The sequence below is a fragment of the Eucalyptus grandis genome, chromosome 8 (genome assembly GCF_016545825.1).
Source record: "Eucalyptus grandis isolate ANBG69807.140 chromosome 8, ASM1654582v1, whole genome shotgun sequence".
Lineage (NCBI taxonomy): Eukaryota > Viridiplantae > Streptophyta > Magnoliopsida > Myrtales > Myrtaceae > Eucalyptus > Eucalyptus grandis.
The window spans coordinates 40,899,671-40,918,012 of record NC_052619.1 but is presented as its reverse complement, the minus strand read 5'-3'; the positions used below and the strand labels follow the sequence as shown (position 1 = coordinate 40,918,012).

The 18,342-nt window shown below is 35.9% G+C and overlaps 1 protein-coding gene across 1 annotated transcript; it reads right to left on the bottom strand.

Annotated features, from left to right (window-relative positions):
• Positions 1-1,341: 1,341 nt before the first annotated feature.
• On the bottom strand, positions 1,342-4,651 carry LOC104414438 (eukaryotic translation initiation factor). Its single transcript, XM_010025558.3, is given in 6 exon segments — positions 1,342-1,710; positions 1,787-1,852; positions 3,036-3,085; positions 3,088-3,160; positions 3,329-3,497; positions 4,366-4,651. Coding segments are annotated over 6 exon segments (603 nt in total). The 5' UTR covers positions 4,563-4,651; the 3' UTR covers positions 1,342-1,662.
• Between the last annotated feature and the right edge of the window lie 13,691 nt (positions 4,652-18,342).

The following is an 18,342-nucleotide window of genomic DNA, read 5'->3' as shown; positions in this document are numbered from 1 at the left end:
CATTTTGCAAAAAGCACCCGTTTGAAACGCAAGATTCGTTCTTATAGTTTATCGATCCTTGCTATTTCAGCTAACAAGCCTGACTTGTTCTTTAACTGTACCACGATTGAAGAAATGTACCATTAATAACAGAGATACTGACCCGCCTCTATGTTATTAAAGTCTAAACTTGATCATGGGGCAGGCTCAGGAAGCTCCCAACGAAATTCGCTGTACCCGGGCAAATGTGCGCAAGCCCGCCCGGTAGAAGATGGTGGGCAGGCCTGGCCTACCCACATTGGCTATATCAAAATAGAAGCCTAAGGCGTGTCTTCAACTTCAATTACGGTTAGCAGCTCTGGATCTCGGACCAAAACGCTACTTGATCCAGGCCGGCGTCGGACGTTAGACCCGAGAACCAAATCGCTTCTCTTGGTAACCAGTTTGGAACTGGACGATCCAGGCCGATTTCCAAGTCGTATCAACCCTATGCTCTCACCTCTACTGAGCATATCGACAGATCTCGGGCTCTCTTGCTCCACCAAAACCTTTAGAAATGAATTTTCCGAAGACTCGCGTTGTAGACATGACATTTATCAGACAAACTCATTGGGTCGTGGATAAATAGATCATTATCTATTTTTGCTGGCCAATAACTAGACAACTAGTAGCCAGTCAGAGACTCGCAGTTTTATCACCTTGCCTAGCTAATAGAATGTTAATCTTTCTTTGCCGCGTCCTGAAAACTGAGGCCAAACACAATCTTTATCAAGAAGCCAATAGACAGGACCAATCACACAGATGCTGAAATCCAAAAGAGTTAAAAAAAATTGACACAGTTCTAGTTTATTGAGAACAAAATGTTCGCTAATTGCAGTTTTTCCCCTTCAGGCTTAATAATCTAGTGAGAGATCTTAAGGATGGAAGATCATGATTTCAAGGCAGACCTTGCTACACAACATCCCGGTCTACTCCCTGCTACTTCATCGATAAACCTTCAGATTTGAACACCACTAGATGCTTTAAATTGTCTCAGTGAAATGCAAACGCACCCCCTTTTCACTCACATCTAATATCAGATTATTTTCATTCTAAATCTCATTAAGCTCAACAAGGGGAAGAAGATCAACATTTGGAATCGTAATACAGAGGAATGCGTCACATTTTTGCCAGGAGAGTACCCCAAAAAAACAGAGAAGCGAGATCAAAGCTTCAAGTTGATGTAGCACAGGTTCTTTGAGGTTAAACATCATGCAAGAAATATAATCAAGCAAAGGCATCACAAAAGCAGGAGTTTCCACAAACTCCACGGTATAATGACAAACTTCAATAGATCTGAAAGGTAAGCTGGACAATGCATGATTAAGTGCAAAAGGAGGAAAATGAATTCATATTGCTCATCATGTGTAATCTTCACAACAAAACGCATTTCTAATGTTTTTTTCTTAATAAGCTCGAGCAAAACATTATGGAGAAACAGCTTCAGGAGGTAAAACAAAATTGCAAACCCAGAAGGGGTTAAAACATCTCTAAAGCATACGAAGCCTTTTCTTTTTGTTTTGCGTGCTCCAGAGCATGCCAAGCTTGCTAAACCATCCATGCGATAAATATAACATTGCATTACTCTCATTAAGTCCTGCAGCTGCCACTGAAAGTAACACCAACAGAATTGGCAGCAGACATTCAGGCAGTGTAACGTCCCCTGACCGATTTTTCCCTTCTAGAGTCATCCTGCAATAAACAAGACAGTCAAGAAGGGAAGATACATGATGTACAACAACACCAAACTCGCTTTGGTAAGACTTACATGGAAGCTGTAAGTGATCTTGTCAGTGACATCCATGATTTCCTTCCACTTCCTACCAATACCCGTCTACATAAGAAGGGATCAATGCAGTTAGTATTTTATGTTGAGCAATTGAATCATCCAAGGTGGATGACGAATTGGGAATAGGCATGGCTACATGCAAAGATACTTCACAAATCCCCAGAAATTAGGCTTTGGAGTGTGGATCTAACTACTTACCAGCTTCAGGTCCCAGGTTTGGCAATTGAAACAAGATCCAAGTTATAAGTCCATAGGACAAAAAAAATAACTTAAATTGCATTGCCTTGGCATAATCACTGTGAACCATACAACATTGATGGTGCAGGGGCTTGAGCAGATTTAACTCATAGAAGGACAGCAGGCACACATCGGCTGCTTGTAAAGGACTAGTTTTAAAATCTACACCTCACCAGCCACATATGTTGCAATGTTGACTTAGATTGAGGAATGCCAGCAAATCAACTCATGTAAGCAAAGACATCACTATGGCTTGACTGCGCTTATCAACAGGACTTGATATTTTGAAAATCTAATGCTCATTGAACTATCATAATCACTGTTAAAGAAAGTTGTTTTGGCAAGAAGCACAAGTGATCATCTGGCTGGACATAGGAGTTCATTTGCCAAGACCCAAATAGAATGACCACTGTCAAGAAGCTTCACATTCCAGCATCTTTTCCCTTTCTAGGTTTTTTTGATAAGAAGGTAGGTGGAATAGTTACAGGAAAGAACTGCAGTGGGACTTTCAAACTGTCTAAACTGATCTTAAGCCTTATAAGACATGAACTAATCAGTGTAGACATCAAGTTCTAATACAGAAATGAGCTTGTAATTTTCATTTTCTTCTTATATTTTATTTTTTCTTCTAAGGGTGAGAAAGGATAATATTGGCTAAGCCAAGGAGACGGTGACATGAACTAATCCATAGAGCCATAAAGTTCTAATGCAGAAAGAGCTTGTAATTTTCTTTTTCTTCTAAGCATCAGAAAGAAAAATCTTGGCAGAGACAAGGAGATGCTGATCGCTTTTGAAAAAACTGACGAGCTACACAATCAATCAGCTACATGATAACATGAACACTTATAAAAATATGTACATATTGACAGGAAGGAAAGATCAATGAGAGATCTTCAACACATAGTTATCATAGCATGGTTAGAGAGAATCTCAACAAAACATTTGATCAATCAGCAGGCCCCATATAGGTTACTTGAATTTATTTATGCACCTGTAAAGCCTCATTTGAAGCTGTCTTTGTCCACAGAGCAAGTTTGTCCCTCTTTGGCGCACACTAGCAACCACCCCGCAGATGTCATCTGCCTCATCGAATTGCTCTCCGATCAAACCCATCATCTACCAAGGTCAACAGATTTACCAGTTTTAGTATAAATATACTATAAAAGACTATTGAACATGTGTAACCCAAATGTGTTGTTCCTTTTCCCCATTCACTGAATTATTCGCAGGTGTGTAGAAGGTAAAGAAAATGAATCAATAGGAAAGTCACTTTAAGCTTCTCACAGTTTCAAGCCACATCGCATCAAGGGTAGCCTTTCTGCTGCTGGTAACAGTCCACTTCCCTCCATTAGCACACTCGGGATCTTCCCATTTGGGTTCAACGCCGGCTTTAAATAAGTGAAAATCAGCATTTGCAGGCAACTTGCTTGGCTTAAAGATTTGATCATACAAACTGCAAGAAAATAGTTAACCATTCAATAGGTCGAAGGAACAACGAAAAAAGCAATACCAAAGCTGCTAAAAGGAATCACACGACAGTATTAGACAATACCAAAGCAACGGTCAGAGAAAAAAGCAATTATATTCAGCTCCGAAGAGAGCAATTTCAACAAATAGAACAAATGAAAAGCCGCTCTCCAGTGAGCACATTATTTAAGCTGAGCTCATGCTTGAATAAGTATTATCCTACTCTTGCACGTGGAAAGTACCATTCTTTATCTTTCAACAAATTTCCTCAAGTTGACAATTCAAGTCAGAAGTCGAGCCTGCAGGTTTCCTGTCGTATTGGATATCATAAACCTTAATAATATTGAAAAAATTAAGCCAAACCAAGCCCATAGGATTCGGATTTCCTCCAGGTTTCCTTCTCTTGCCCTTCCCTTTCAGTTACACGCTAAGACCATTACATCATCTCAACCCAGGACTTTTCCTGAACTAATCTTTTGCCCTTTCAGCGGTGCAATCAGCACATGTTCGCAGTCATCAGGAAGCTCGACCGGATCACGAATCGCAAAGGCACCCAATTACTTACTACACACCAGCAGCAAAACCCACATCACCAGATCCAAAACTACCTCTTCTATTTCACAGGAAATAAAACGAGAAAATCCCAATCAACCACATCATCAGGCTAGACACCCACATCATCGCCAAGGGTACCCAACAAGCAAACCTCGATAAAGCCCTAAGAACAGCACGAACGCACAAACTCATCCGGCAAGCGCCGGCCTATCCAGCAGATCAACGGCGCAGGAGCCCACGGGCACACACGAACAGGGGAGCGAAGAAGGACGGACATCGGGATCGGAATCGAAGCGTACCACCAGAACTCTTCGACGGTGTCGAAAGTGTAGACCTTGCGAAGAGAGGTGCCCCAGGCGGCGCCTTGCTTGGGCTTCGATTGGTTGTCGAACCAGAAGGTCCACTTCCTCTCCAGCTTGTGCGGCTGCTTCGCGGCCGCCGCAGGCGCCGCCTCCGCCGTCGCCGTCGCGGGAGCTCCTTCGATCTCGGTCGCCATGAATCCCTAGCTCGTCTCTCTTGCTCTGCCTGCTGCTCTGCGTTTTCTTTCTATGGAGGTGGAGAGAGAGAGAGAGGGTCCTAAAATTTCTCAGCTTTCACAGCGACCTCGTTTAGGTTTTCTTGAGTGAATATTTAATTGGAAAATATTTTTTAAAAATTGTTACTAATATTATTTACAAAAATAAATAAATAAATATTAATGATGAAAATTGCTTTTTTTTTTTTTGGTAAAGATGAAAATTGTTTTTTTTTTTTTGGTAAAGATGAAAATTGTTTTTTTTTTTTGGTAAAGATGAAAATTGTTATTAATAAGGGTAAATACCTTGAAAAATCCCAAATTTGTACACTTGTGACAAATTTACCTTAAATTATTTTTTTTACCACCAAAAATTCCAAACTAGTATACCTTTCACAAATTTACCCCAAACTGGTACACTTATGACAAATTTACCCTATGTTAGTTTTTGTTAAATTTTACAATTAAATTATTAAGTTAAATGACAAATGATAGTTGATTGATATATCAATTTAGAATTTTACATTCCCTTTATCACAATTTACAATTTTTGTGATTTTTTTTGCGGTATTAATCCAATTTGGCGGAGGATATATTTGTCACAAATATACCAGTTTAGGATTTTTGTGATTGAATAAATTAGTTTGGGGTAAATTTGTCATAAATATACTAGTTTATGACTTTTTATAGTCAATCGGGATAAATTTGTCACAATTATACCAATTTGGAGTTTTTCATGGCAAAAAAATTAATTTGAGGTAAATTTGTCACGAATATACCAGTTTTTGGTTTTTCAGCAGATTAACCCTATTAATAATGAAAATAATTTTCCGCCAATGAATTATTTAAAGATATATAAGCCACATTTCTTAATAAAAATTCGAATTGTTTATATTTCACAAAACTAGCAGCTACACTTCGAGCATGAATGATGCTCATTTAGGGAAATATACAAATATCTTCTCGTAGACATGATAATTACGCATCTTATCTTCAATTTTTGACTTTTAGGTAAATTTGACAATTCACGAAATTTTATCTATACTATTTTCAAATTTTCTATAATACCACACAACCTTCACAATAACAAAATCTAAAATGATAATTTTATATAGTTAAACTAGGAATGAGCATGATCAGGGTAGGCGACTCTCACCTTGAGACAGAAATCGCCACTAAAAACCGGTTCCGAAAATTGGAATCGATACTCATCTGTTAATTCCATAAATCCACCTTAAATTGGACCATCCATTAGATCCGGGTTCACAAGTGAGTCCATAAAATCGGTCCTCAGTCCCTACGAAGCTTTTTCAGCCTTAGATTCGAATTGAATTGCGAGCTATTTTTTTTTTTTTACTAAGAATTGAAAACAATAGGGCAAGATGAATAGACAACACTTGTTAGCTAAAAACCTTATTTTTTCGAAGATCATGGTGTGGTCATCTTAAGATTTCCCAACATCGGAAACAAGTGGAGAATTAGGCTGCGCATGACAAAATTTTGAAATAGAAATTGATTTCGGTAAATCAATTTCTTAATTTCTATTCCCCGACAAGTTTCGAGCAAAGAAACCCGTTTGATAACGACTCAAAAATTTCTATTTCGAAATAGAAACCGTTTGATAATATAACAAAATTTCTATTTCTAAGAATAAAAATTGATTAGATAACAACATAGGAAATCCTCAAATACAAAATAATAGTCGAAATAATACTAAAACAACATGGCAAATCCTCAAATACAAAATAATAATCAAAATAATATTAATACATTACAAAAAGTTGAAAATACAATTTCATGGAATTTTCGGCATATTATTATCCCTTGCCATTTTATTAGCAATTATTTTCCTAAGCGTTTTTATTTGATTTCCCTCCTCAGTCAATGTATCGTTTGCAAGCCCATCCTGCGTAGGTTTAGACAAGTACTGCAGAAGCATGAATATGGGTGCCATCAATGGCGCCTATACAGCCTTGTCATTTTATCAAAAACTAGTATTATACAAGATTATCAACAAAATAAGATTAATGGTGTAAATGAATATATGAGAATTCTACCTTAAAGTAATGTTTATGGTTAGGAACTAATCAGTGGAAGGTAGGTTTATTTTAATTCTCAAAATGAATCAGTCCATTTGTTCATCCCTAATTCTTTATTGTTGCTCAATGAACCTTTAATGGCCCTTGCATAGCAAAAGAGATATTCTCTTGAATCTCTTGCCTTCGAATTAAAATTCAAGATTATGTAACAATCTAATTATTTTGATTTTGCAAGAATTTTGAATCCGTAAAAAAAATAAGGTTAAATTTCTAGGCACGTTTTTTATTCATCTATTGCGTAAGAACTTTTTTTTCAACTAGTCATGCGCGTGCCTTTTCTAGGAGGAAAAAACCCTATTGTTTTTAAGCAAGCATTTAAGAACTTTGGTCGTTTTTGAAAATTAGGGACTCATTCAATTGCATTTTATCCTAAAGAGGAAGTTATCAAAAAAATGAAAAAAAAAAAAAACACGAGCAAAATAAGAAAAAGAAAATTAGCAATAATTTGTGAAGTTGTGGTTATGAGTGAATTAAGTTAGCAAGAAAGTGCAAGATTCTTTTATATGGTTTAATTTCAGTTTCGATTTCTATTTCAGAAACCGAGAAGTTAAAAATTTCAGCTTTCTCGATTTTTCAATTTCTCTATTTCGGAATAAAAATCTGTTTCGTAAATAGAGAAATTAAATTGTGTTGCCAAATGGATTTATGTTCCAAACCTGCATTAGGGGGAACAAAAAAACAGAGAAATCGAGAAATAGAAATTTTGTCATGCGCGCCCTTAGACTCCACGTTAAAATTCTTAACCTCACAAAAGTTAAAACATTAATTGCTTGAGTAATCTTTTTTTAACGTCAACCTAATTTACTCATGGGATGGCAAATGAAAAAACCTAATTATATTCTTAAAATGAGCCATTGGCTCTTATGAACATCTCCGATCGGTTCTCTCCTTCTTCTATGTTTTTTTTTTAATTAAAAAAGCAAATAAATGGATTATTAGAACGAAAAAGATAGGAGGTTAATCCTATTAGACACCCAAGAGAAAAAAATTAGTCAATAATATCCATATATTTGATCGAAAAATTACAAAATAATAAAGTAATTAAAATGGCATTTCTTTTTTAATATATATATACACACACCCCCCCCCCCTCAATTCGATCTAGGTGGGTGGACGGGCGGTTCCACGCTTAGAACGGGGAACCAGACTGATACTCACTGATTCCAGCAAATTAGAATTAGGAGTCATACCAGAAACTACCGATTATGATTCGTTCTAGTCCCGTTCCTTCTTGATTCTTTTGCAAACCCCTAAATTAGATTGGTTTTTTTCTTTAATGGGTAGCTGCTTCCTCTTAAACTACTAGCATAATACATTTACTTGTACAAATAATATTCAAGTATATGATTTCAACAATTTAGAGACTTTCAAATGTAAGATGCTCACTAGAAGAAAAAAACAAAAAATCTAATTTCTAGCCTTAAAAGTTTCCAAAAGAAATCTCAAAAACTTAAAGTAAGAGCTAAAGTGAACTCTTTCTTATTTAGTATCGACTTTATTTGCTATTGAATATCCAGATATTTACATATTGCTTTAAGTATATGAACTCTTTAAAAATGATTTTTCTGAAAAAAAAAATTAGGGGAATTAGCTAAATTGGTCAATTTTTCATAATTGCCTCAGTTGTACACTTCAATGCCAACATGCCTTCTTTTCTCATAGCGCTAGCACTTCCATATCAAGTAATCGAGAAGCTCTCACATCATCTTTCATCTTAGCCCATGGATAAACATCTTCTTTTATTTTATTTTTTTAAAGAAATAATTGATCTCTCTTTGGAGCCACCATGACATGGCCCCTCCACCTTTGCCGTGGACCGAGCACCACCATATCCAAAAATCGTGACCATCACCATTACCAGCTTAGACACCAAACACCACCATAGCCACTTCATCAATTCCACTACTACAGGCAAAATAGTCACTTGAGAATATGAGGTCATGCTTGTGCCAAAGCAAATCCCTCAAATATTGACTGCAAGATGTTTTGGACCCTGAACTATATCATATACCTACGATCGTCGTAGATGAAGACTGCCAACATCACCAACAATAGAAAGAAGCACGCCACCACCTTTGAACCATCACGAGTGTAGTGTTTCAAAAATGTGACTATAATAAACACTATTTGTGTAAGTACATGAGTATACATTCAGGCCCGTTTGGTTTAGCATTTGGAAAAATGCTTTTCCCAAATGTAAAGGTCTTTTGCCTAAAAAGCTTTGAGGAAATGTAAGACTGTTTGGTAAACTATAATTAAAAAGTATTTTAGGGAAATGCAAGACTGTTTGGTAAACATATATTTGAAAAGCCCTTTGGTGTGACCAAATTAAGTTTTTTAGTTTTAGTATTTTTGAAATTGCAAAAAATAAACAATGATTATATAACATTTTACATTTTCATGTTAAGAGTAATGTAGAAGATACATATTAGTAAATCTATTTAAAAATTATTAAAAGAATTTGATTATAGATTAGATGCAAAGCTCAACTTTCGGCCTAGGGTTCTTTTAGGTTTATTTTCAACTTTGAATATTTTTTTTTTAATTATTGTAGTATTAATCATATTCGTTAAGTAATGATCATTCTAGTGTATTGATAAAAATTGGGCTATTGATTACCAGAAGATAAAAATGATATAGAAAAAAAAAGGTGAACTTATTCGATGGATGGTGAAGCAACCGATTGTGGATGCTAATTTGTTTTAGTAAGCACCTATATAAAAAGGGAGGTCCTTATTAAGAAAAATAAAACCAAGTTCCTCTCATACAAATTTGACTAGAAAGAGTCATTTCACGATAGTAAACATGGTTATATATGTCCGAAAAAAAAAAAAAAAAAGAAATACGTTATACTCAGTATTATAAACCTCAACAACTTTGTAAACTTATGACTATTTCATCACGTAAACCTGCCATGTCCGGAGATGCACACAAATTTGAATCACCCATCCATTCATTTGCATCATCATGGTCAATTGAATATCCATAATTGGGATCCAATTCTGCTTGTTTAAAATCCGTATCAATCATGTTATTCCTCCGTATATAATTGTGCAAAGTCATTGCCCCTACGACAATTTGCACTTACTTTTCATATGGATAACTTGGCATATGAGTTAAAATCCCCCACTTTTGTTTTAATATACCAAAGGCTTGCTCATTTGTCAAGCGTAGTAAGGAATGGGCACGGTTGAACACTTCTTAATATCTCGTAGGTGAAGGACCTCATCGAAACTCTGACAAATGATATCTAACTTCTTTATATGACCCCAAATAACCAGTCGGATTTGGATATCCAGCATCTACTAAGTAATATTTACCTATATAAATATATTATAAATTTAATCAACATATGCCAATTAGATTTATGGATGTATCTAAACCATTGAATAACATACCTAGAGGAGGATAGGGAAAATGTGTGTCACGTCTTCCAATAGCTTCATAAAAGATACGGATATCATGAGCTTGTTCTTTTCAACCGGCCCAAATATAGACAAATTTCATATTAAAATTACATAAGGCTAACACATTTTGAGTTGTTATTCCTTTTCAACCAATAAAACAAATTTGATCAAACGTAGGTACAACCGCTGAAATATGTGTACCGTCAATAGTTCCAATACAATCCTTAAAAATATGAATAAAATCTTCGATCTTTTTTTATCTTCTCTAGAACTTGTCTATATTATGGATTAGTTGGTTTGATTAAATATTTTCCCATATCACATACTTTATCTAAAACTAAGTTGAAATGCCTACTTATGGTTTCTCCAGAGCGTTGAAAACGCTCTTCTATTAATCTATTACCTATACTATGTCCTAGAATATGAAGAAAAATACCAATCATTTCTCTAACATTGGTATTCTTAGATCTTTGAAGGCCATAATGTGTTACGAAATCATGTGTTAAATTATTAATACAATTTTATGCATTCTAAACATATTGTAGCACCTTATCGAATTAGCATCTTTGCTAATCAACTATTTTAACCATACATAACATGTATATGTTGAGGTCATGCAAGGTTGTTTGTAAAGGTTAGTCGCTTGATAAAGAATTGCAGCTTGATGAGATCCCATAATTTATTTTCCTTTTACTCATGATTTTCCCTTGTATGTGAATCATCCATAACTGCTTCAAGTAACAAAATATAAAGAAAAACAATGCATTAACCATCGCATATATGGAAACTATCACATTAAGTGAACACCAAATAAAAACAATCCTAACATCAAACATTAATTGAAATTAGGTTCACAATAACTGTAAAAAAAAATCTATAGATAGAAATAAAATGGAATAACTAAGCTTCAAACAATAAGATGCTAACATCTTATCTATAAAGACTTGATTATTTTCTTAACTCATATTTGAGATACTTTATTTTCTTTGCATTATCCTTTAAACTCATGAAAACTTGTTTATTATCTATCTTTTCCTTTAAATGAGAAATTGCAAAAAAGTACAAGTCTTCGTCTTCCACAATCTCAGGTATGAAATCCAATATCTCTATGAGGTCCTCATAAGAACCGACTAAACTGGTTGCTTTGGATGCAGCACTAGCAGTGCTCCTACTCTCAACAACAGTAAGCAGCCTATTAATTTGTGTTCCGAGCTCCTCTCTTGTGCTCAATTTCTTATCTTTCTTTCATCGAGCTTGCATCATTGAAGTCTGTGCGGCTCTTTTACGAGTTTAAGTTCCAGTTGGTTCAACAAGGGTTTCATCCACATGATCTTCTAAGTTTTTATCAGTAGACCTTACAACATCATCAATACTAGGTTGTGTGGTCTCCACATCATTATCAACACATAAACCTTGTGCAGGATTCCATGTGATTCCTCTAGTAGTAACTGTATCTCTAAATATCATATCTAACTTTATTTCAAGATCATGATGTATGTCTTTTATTCTAAAAGCCTTAAACTTTGGATTAACCTGTTATAATAAAGCATTTGCATAAATTGTATCATTAAATGTGAGCTTAACATGAAAGTAAAAAAAAGAAATGAGGAAAACTTGAATTTTACTCTCCCAACATTCATCACTTGCATCAATAGTTTTCTTCTTTGAATCATATCCTAATCCAGTTTCATTGTAAAGCGATGACCTCCATCTTTTTCATTATTCCTTAAGATTATCATACTTACTCTTCATTTTTTGTTTATCATACTTTTTGTCCATTAGCTCCTCCAACTTACTAATTATGATTGTCTATCCATTTCTTGTTGTTTGCAGGACGATTGTTTTTTTCAATTTGTTCGATGCACAACTTACAAAAGATTTTTATATCTTTCGAGCTCCAAAATGCATTTTCCTTTGATGAACTCATCTACTAGTAAAGTGACATGAACAAATTTAAGAGACATAGACATACAAGATCAACCATGAACTAATTCAAATGAAAAATATAAACAAATGAGTGTAAACCATCAATTCACATTTGACAATTTGAGAATAGTACACAATTTTTCTCCTCCAACAATTCCCCTAAAAAACAAATTGCTAGATTTCTGACTTTTTATTAGTCAAAAACCCACTCAAGCCCACTCTTATAAAAAAAAACTAGAAGATATTCACTTAAAGCAAAAAAAATAAATAAATAACATTGAGAAAAAACAAGGACACGCAAAAACATTATACTTGCATACAATTGGCTTTCAGCAATAACATTAGGTCATCCAAATAATGAAGAAACTACAGGGCAAGTGAGTGCCTTATTTGTCACTAATGTGTATTGGATGGTGAAGTAAGACCAAGCCCATGAAAGAGCTGTTCTGGTCCAAATAATGAAGAAATTACAGGGCAAGTGAGTGCCTTCTTCTGGTCGCGTTCACAAAGTCAAAGGATTTCTAAAGAATTCCAAAAAATGCATCAAATAATCATCATTAAGGATCTTAAATGAGAATGTCCATATTCCGAAGTATCAAGTTGCGCCACTCACTCTAAATAAAGCAGTAATAATAGACTTAACCGTACAATCCCAATCAATACCTGGCTTACAATTCCTTCCCCGTTTATACCCAACTAATGTCACATTTTGTTCTGTTAAGATATGTAAGAATAGAACTTATAATCAATTTGCAAGCATAAAATATTGGAGTATGGATTCCAACACAACAACGATTCTTTTTACACTTAAAAAGTAGAAATCAGCCGGTGTTGTGGTCAAACAAAGAAATGTATCAAGAACCAATAAAAGTCCAATATTGCACAATTAACACTACAACCCTGCTTGTAATTTGACAAAACAGAACTAGAAAGAACACAATTTTTCTCCTCCGACAATTCTCCTAAAAAACATAAGACAAAAGTCACTAGAAATGTGAGACTTTCTTATTTGTTAAATTTCAATGACAGGACTCATCATGGTAACGATGTTGCAGAAAAATTCGACCGAGCGCTCATTAGGAGAGAGAGGATGGACAAGAACATCGAGTTGTCCTACTGTTATTTGTACCAACTCTCAAGGTAATAAACTCGGAAGCTATCGTCAGGTCAACAAACATCAAAAGCAGCAAAGGCACAAGATTCAAGATCCCACAACATGGAAAAGACCCGATTAACGGATAGGCGAAACTGCAGGATAGCATCAGAAAACATGCGAGCATTAGATCCAAACAAGCGAAATCGCAGGAGAGGCTCCAACGGTCGATCCGACCCATATAACCACACAACACACCGGATAACACATAAGAAGGAAAAGAGGCCAAACCAGTAGATTCAATCACTGGAGCAAAAGACATGCCACAAACAAACGATCGGAATAGACCGAGAAGACCGAGAAAACAAGCAGATCACCATCCAATGACGAAAATGAAGTAAAGAGAGAGGAAGAGAGAGAGGGGAGAGAGAAAGAGGCAGCAAGAGTGGAGGCGATGCTACGAACCACAAGGTAGATATTGGCAAGAGCGGACGTGCTGTGAGACAAAAAAGCCATCGCATGATGGACTGCAGAACAGAGGAAAGAGCGTCGAGAAAGGTGGGGTTTTGTTTTGTATTGGGTAAAATTGGACTTTAATAAAATTTTAAGGGTAAAATAGGTAATCAGCAAAAATTCATTAATCTTGTACACCAATATGCCGAAAATACTGAAATGCCCAAAGCAGGTCCCCACCTGCTTTAGGCTTTCAGCATTTCAAATGCAAGCATTTTGGGAATGGGGGCTTCAAATGCTGAACCAAACACCAAAGTTTTTTTCCCAATGAGCTTTGGGCCTCCAAAGCCCCTTGGGAAAGCCGAACCAAACGGGGCCTCAATAGCACTCACAAACTACATACACACTTCACTCTCTATCACTCCCTACACACTTCAACATTCTATGAAGACCACTCACATAAACATGCTACCTAGCTCTCTTTAATTGACTACACAAAACTCTTCACTCTACTTCAATTGGCCCATTTATAGAGACTCTTGTCAACATAGTACAAAGGAAGTGTTAAACAATAGTGTGATGTGGACTCACCTACAATTATAAACATTAACTACCCCTAGGTGATTTTCATCCACACTGCTCAATTAACACTAGGAGATGTCACCACAAACAACAATTGATTCTAGATAGTTAATCCTAAACAAATTTAGAAAAGTGGAGTCTTAATAAAGAATACACACACACACACACACAGATATATATATATATATATATATATATATATATATATATATATAGAGAGAGAGAGAGAGAGAGAGAGAGAGAGAGAGGTGCTTCTTCAACACTCCCCCTTGTTGACTAATCTCTCTTGATAGGGATCTAGCAACAATGCCAAAATTGCCTTTGAACCCTTCAACTATCTTTCTTCATTTTGTACCTTGCGAGGCTTCCTCATATGTAGATGGCTTGATTACTCCAACATTTTTGGTCAATGTCACATTTGTACATTTAGGATTTGAACTTCTTTGCCTTGTTGATAGCCTAAGTTAGGGTTTCTGCTCTTTAGGTTCTTCCATCTAACTTGGTCGAACCTAATCTATCATTCTTGGACATACACCAATTTACCATAGAATTTTTTATTTTTCAAGTGATCATGTATTGACTTCTTCTCTTCCAACTACGAGATCATTTCCTTCTTCAATTGGTTGGCTCTGATCAAGTTCATCATTTTCTTCCATTCTTCGATGAACATCTTTTTCAATTTGTTTTGAATTTGGTAATTCTACAACTTGTGATGACCACCACATTGATAGTTCACCAAACACCACGTTTCCGGAAGCGTAACACCTCCTTGTTGTAGGGTCACAATATTTTCACTCTTTCCTTTGACCATCGTAGCTCACAAATATGCAACAAACTGCTTTTTATCAAACTTGCTGTGTAAATTGTTTGGAACAAATGCATAGCATACATGTCCAAATACTCTAAAATGACTTACCGTGAACTTGTGATTCAACAGCTTTTGTATGGTGACATAAAGCCAAGTCTTACTTGAGGTAGCCTATTGATCAAATGCACTGATATTTTCATATATTCGGCCCAAAACTTGGGGGGAACATTTTTCACATACAACATGCTGCTGTAGGTCTCCAACAAATATCGATTCTTTCTTTTGGCAACTCCGTTTTGTTGTGGCGTATTTGGGTAGGTAAATTGTTGATATATATTGCAATATTGAATATACTTTATAAACTCATATGATGTATATTATCCTCCATTGTCTGTGTAAATGCAATATTTTCTTGCCTACTTCATTTTTTACTTTTGCTTTAGACTCCTTAATTTTGTTTAATACTTAAAATATTTCTTCTATAAAGTCAACCTAGACACACCTAGAAAAGTCATCAATTAAAGTTATCACTTACTTCGATCCTTTGATTGATGGTTGCTTCATTAGTTCAAATATATTTAAGTGAATGAGTTCGAGAGGTACCTTGGCTCTAAATGTGGGTTCCTCATATGGAAGCTAATGTGCCTTCCCATACCAGCATTCAGCACAGATTACGCATTCTTGAACTTCCAAGTGGGGAAAACCCTTCAACATTCTTTTCTTCATCATCGCCTTTAACTTATGGTAGCTTACATTCCCGAGCCATGCATGTCACAAATTAAGCGTATCACTCTTTTGAGTTTTGTCCACGTATGTCGTCTGTGTTGATATCACGTAGACAAACTCTTGTTGACACCCTTCCAAGATTGGCGTACTAATAGCTTTCAAACTACAAGTACACCTTGACATTTCTTGGACCAAACACCACATAATTGCCCGAGTTTGTGAATTAAGACATAAGCAATAGATTCTTCTTTATTCTGGCACATGATATATATTTTTTAGTTCAACCTAATGTGAACTGAATTGGGGTGTTATTACCATTTGGTCGACATGGGCAATCGAAAATCTTGAGTTGTTTATTGTGACAACTACTCATCCATCAATGTATTCAAACATGTTTGATAGTTTTCCTTAATTCCAACCATATGATTTGAACATTCTGAATTAACTATCCTATCACTATTATAGTTAATTAATTTATCGCTTACCGTGATGAGGGTCATAGCATCTTCTAACTGTATAATGGAGGAAGTTGTGAACTCTTCTTTTTCTCTACCGTTAGAAATGCTTGGAAATTCAACTCCTCTTCACTATCATTCTCCTTTGATGCCATAACAATACCTTCCACTCTTTTGAATCAAAAATCCCTAGGAAAGTGACCTATTTATGCTGTAGTTGTAACACTTTGCATTATGCCTTCTATTGTTCTTATCTTCTTTGTCATCCTTGTCGTGATCTCGGCAAACTCCCCAGGCCAAAGGCATAATCTTTTGATTGCTTTTACCATTCTCGATGACTTTTTCTATGTTTGTCGACACTAGCCTACACCATTTCTCCTCTCGGCCTTGAACCCTCTTTTATTATTGAAGAGGGCACTTCTATCCCACTTAAATTGAGACCTTAAACATTTGTCAAATCTAAAGCCTCTTGATTGAACAACATATTCTCCAACTAGGTCAAAGTTAGCTCATTTGCCCATCCATGAGTAGCTGTAACAATGCCATTATACTCTGACCTTAACCCATGAATTATAATTCTTCTCATCCTTGTCTCAGAGATGATGTCTTGAGGATTTAACTTTAAATTTTCTTTTGGAAAAGTAATGACTTATGGCCATATCTTGTTGCAAGATTAAGAGGAGCTCTTACTCCAATCTTTGAAACTTGGCATCATTCATACTCACAAATAACATGACCAAGTTATCACAGGCCTCCTTGGGGGTGTTCACGCTCTTTACGTGTTGCAATAATTCATCTTCAATAGTTAGAGCAATAATGTAAAGAATCTTTCCCGATTTGACGTTCTATTTTCACAATATTCCATAAGTCTTGACCCAACAAGTAATACTGCATGTGGGTATTCCCATAATTATAATTGGAGCTATTGAGCTTCTCCACACCATTCACCAAGTAAACTCGGTCTTAAACCAACCAACTTCACAGTCCCTAACTTGTGCACTAGCAAAACTCCGATGTTTTGCACTCCCTAACCACATGCTTTGATACAGTGCCCAATGTCGGGGCTCTGATACCACTCGTGAAGTTTCAAAAGTGTGATTATAATAAACACTATTAATATTATTACAAGAACATATAATCAATAGCACTCACACACTACACACGTCACTCTTTGTAACTCACTACACTCAAGCCACACACTTCAACATTCTATGAAGACCCGTACACACGCTTCCCAACTCTCTTCCTTTAGACAAGACTCTCCACTCTACTTATGTTGGATAGAGGACCTTCCCTATTTAGAAAGAGACTCCCACCGACATAGCACAAAGGAAGGGTTCTACAATTGTGCAAATTGGACTCACCTACAATTACAAATATTAACCATCCCTAGGTGATTTTCTTCCACACTACTCAACTAACACTAAGGGATTTCAACACCACAAAACAACAACTACTAATTCCAAATATTTAGTCATAAATAAATCTAGAGAAATGGAGTCTTCATAAAGAATCAAGAGAAGTTGAGAGAGAGAGAAGAGGGGTGCTTCTTCAACAATGACTAGCATCACTACCACCGCCATCAACCATCATTACTAAAAATTAAGTTGCAAACAATTGGTCCTGCTAAAAGTCTAGAAAGATATCCCCATTGATATTATTATGGCCTGAAGAATTGTTACTTATTGAGAGAGTATGCTCAATGAGGATTTGAACTTAACTATCAACATCTCAAGTCTTGCCTATAGCATAGAAAGTTAAATGTCTAAGAATCGACATACAACTTTCTACGTCCCGTGAATTAAAAGATGAATTGTTATGATATCATCATAATGTTTTTCAAATGCTAATTTCTCTTTATTACATCAAACATGAAAAGAAAAAAAAAAATGAAGGGATCACTTTTTTTTCATAGCATTAGGCAATGGACGCATTAAAATAATCCTATCCAAACTCGATTTATCAAAGAATGGAGCAAACCTAAGCAGTTGAATCCGATGGATTTGGCCGATGTCTCACGGCCCTGGCCACTCGAATCACTAAATCCGGCGGAGGCAATGATCGATCGCTCTCTCTCTCTCTCTCTTTCTCTCGCGTGTGTGGGGGCACAACCTTGCGCATGTACCCGAATCATCCTAGAAGGAAAATTGCGCGTACAATTCACTAGCGTATGCATCGAATCGAATCTCAACCGTCGAAAATGGCGGATTCCC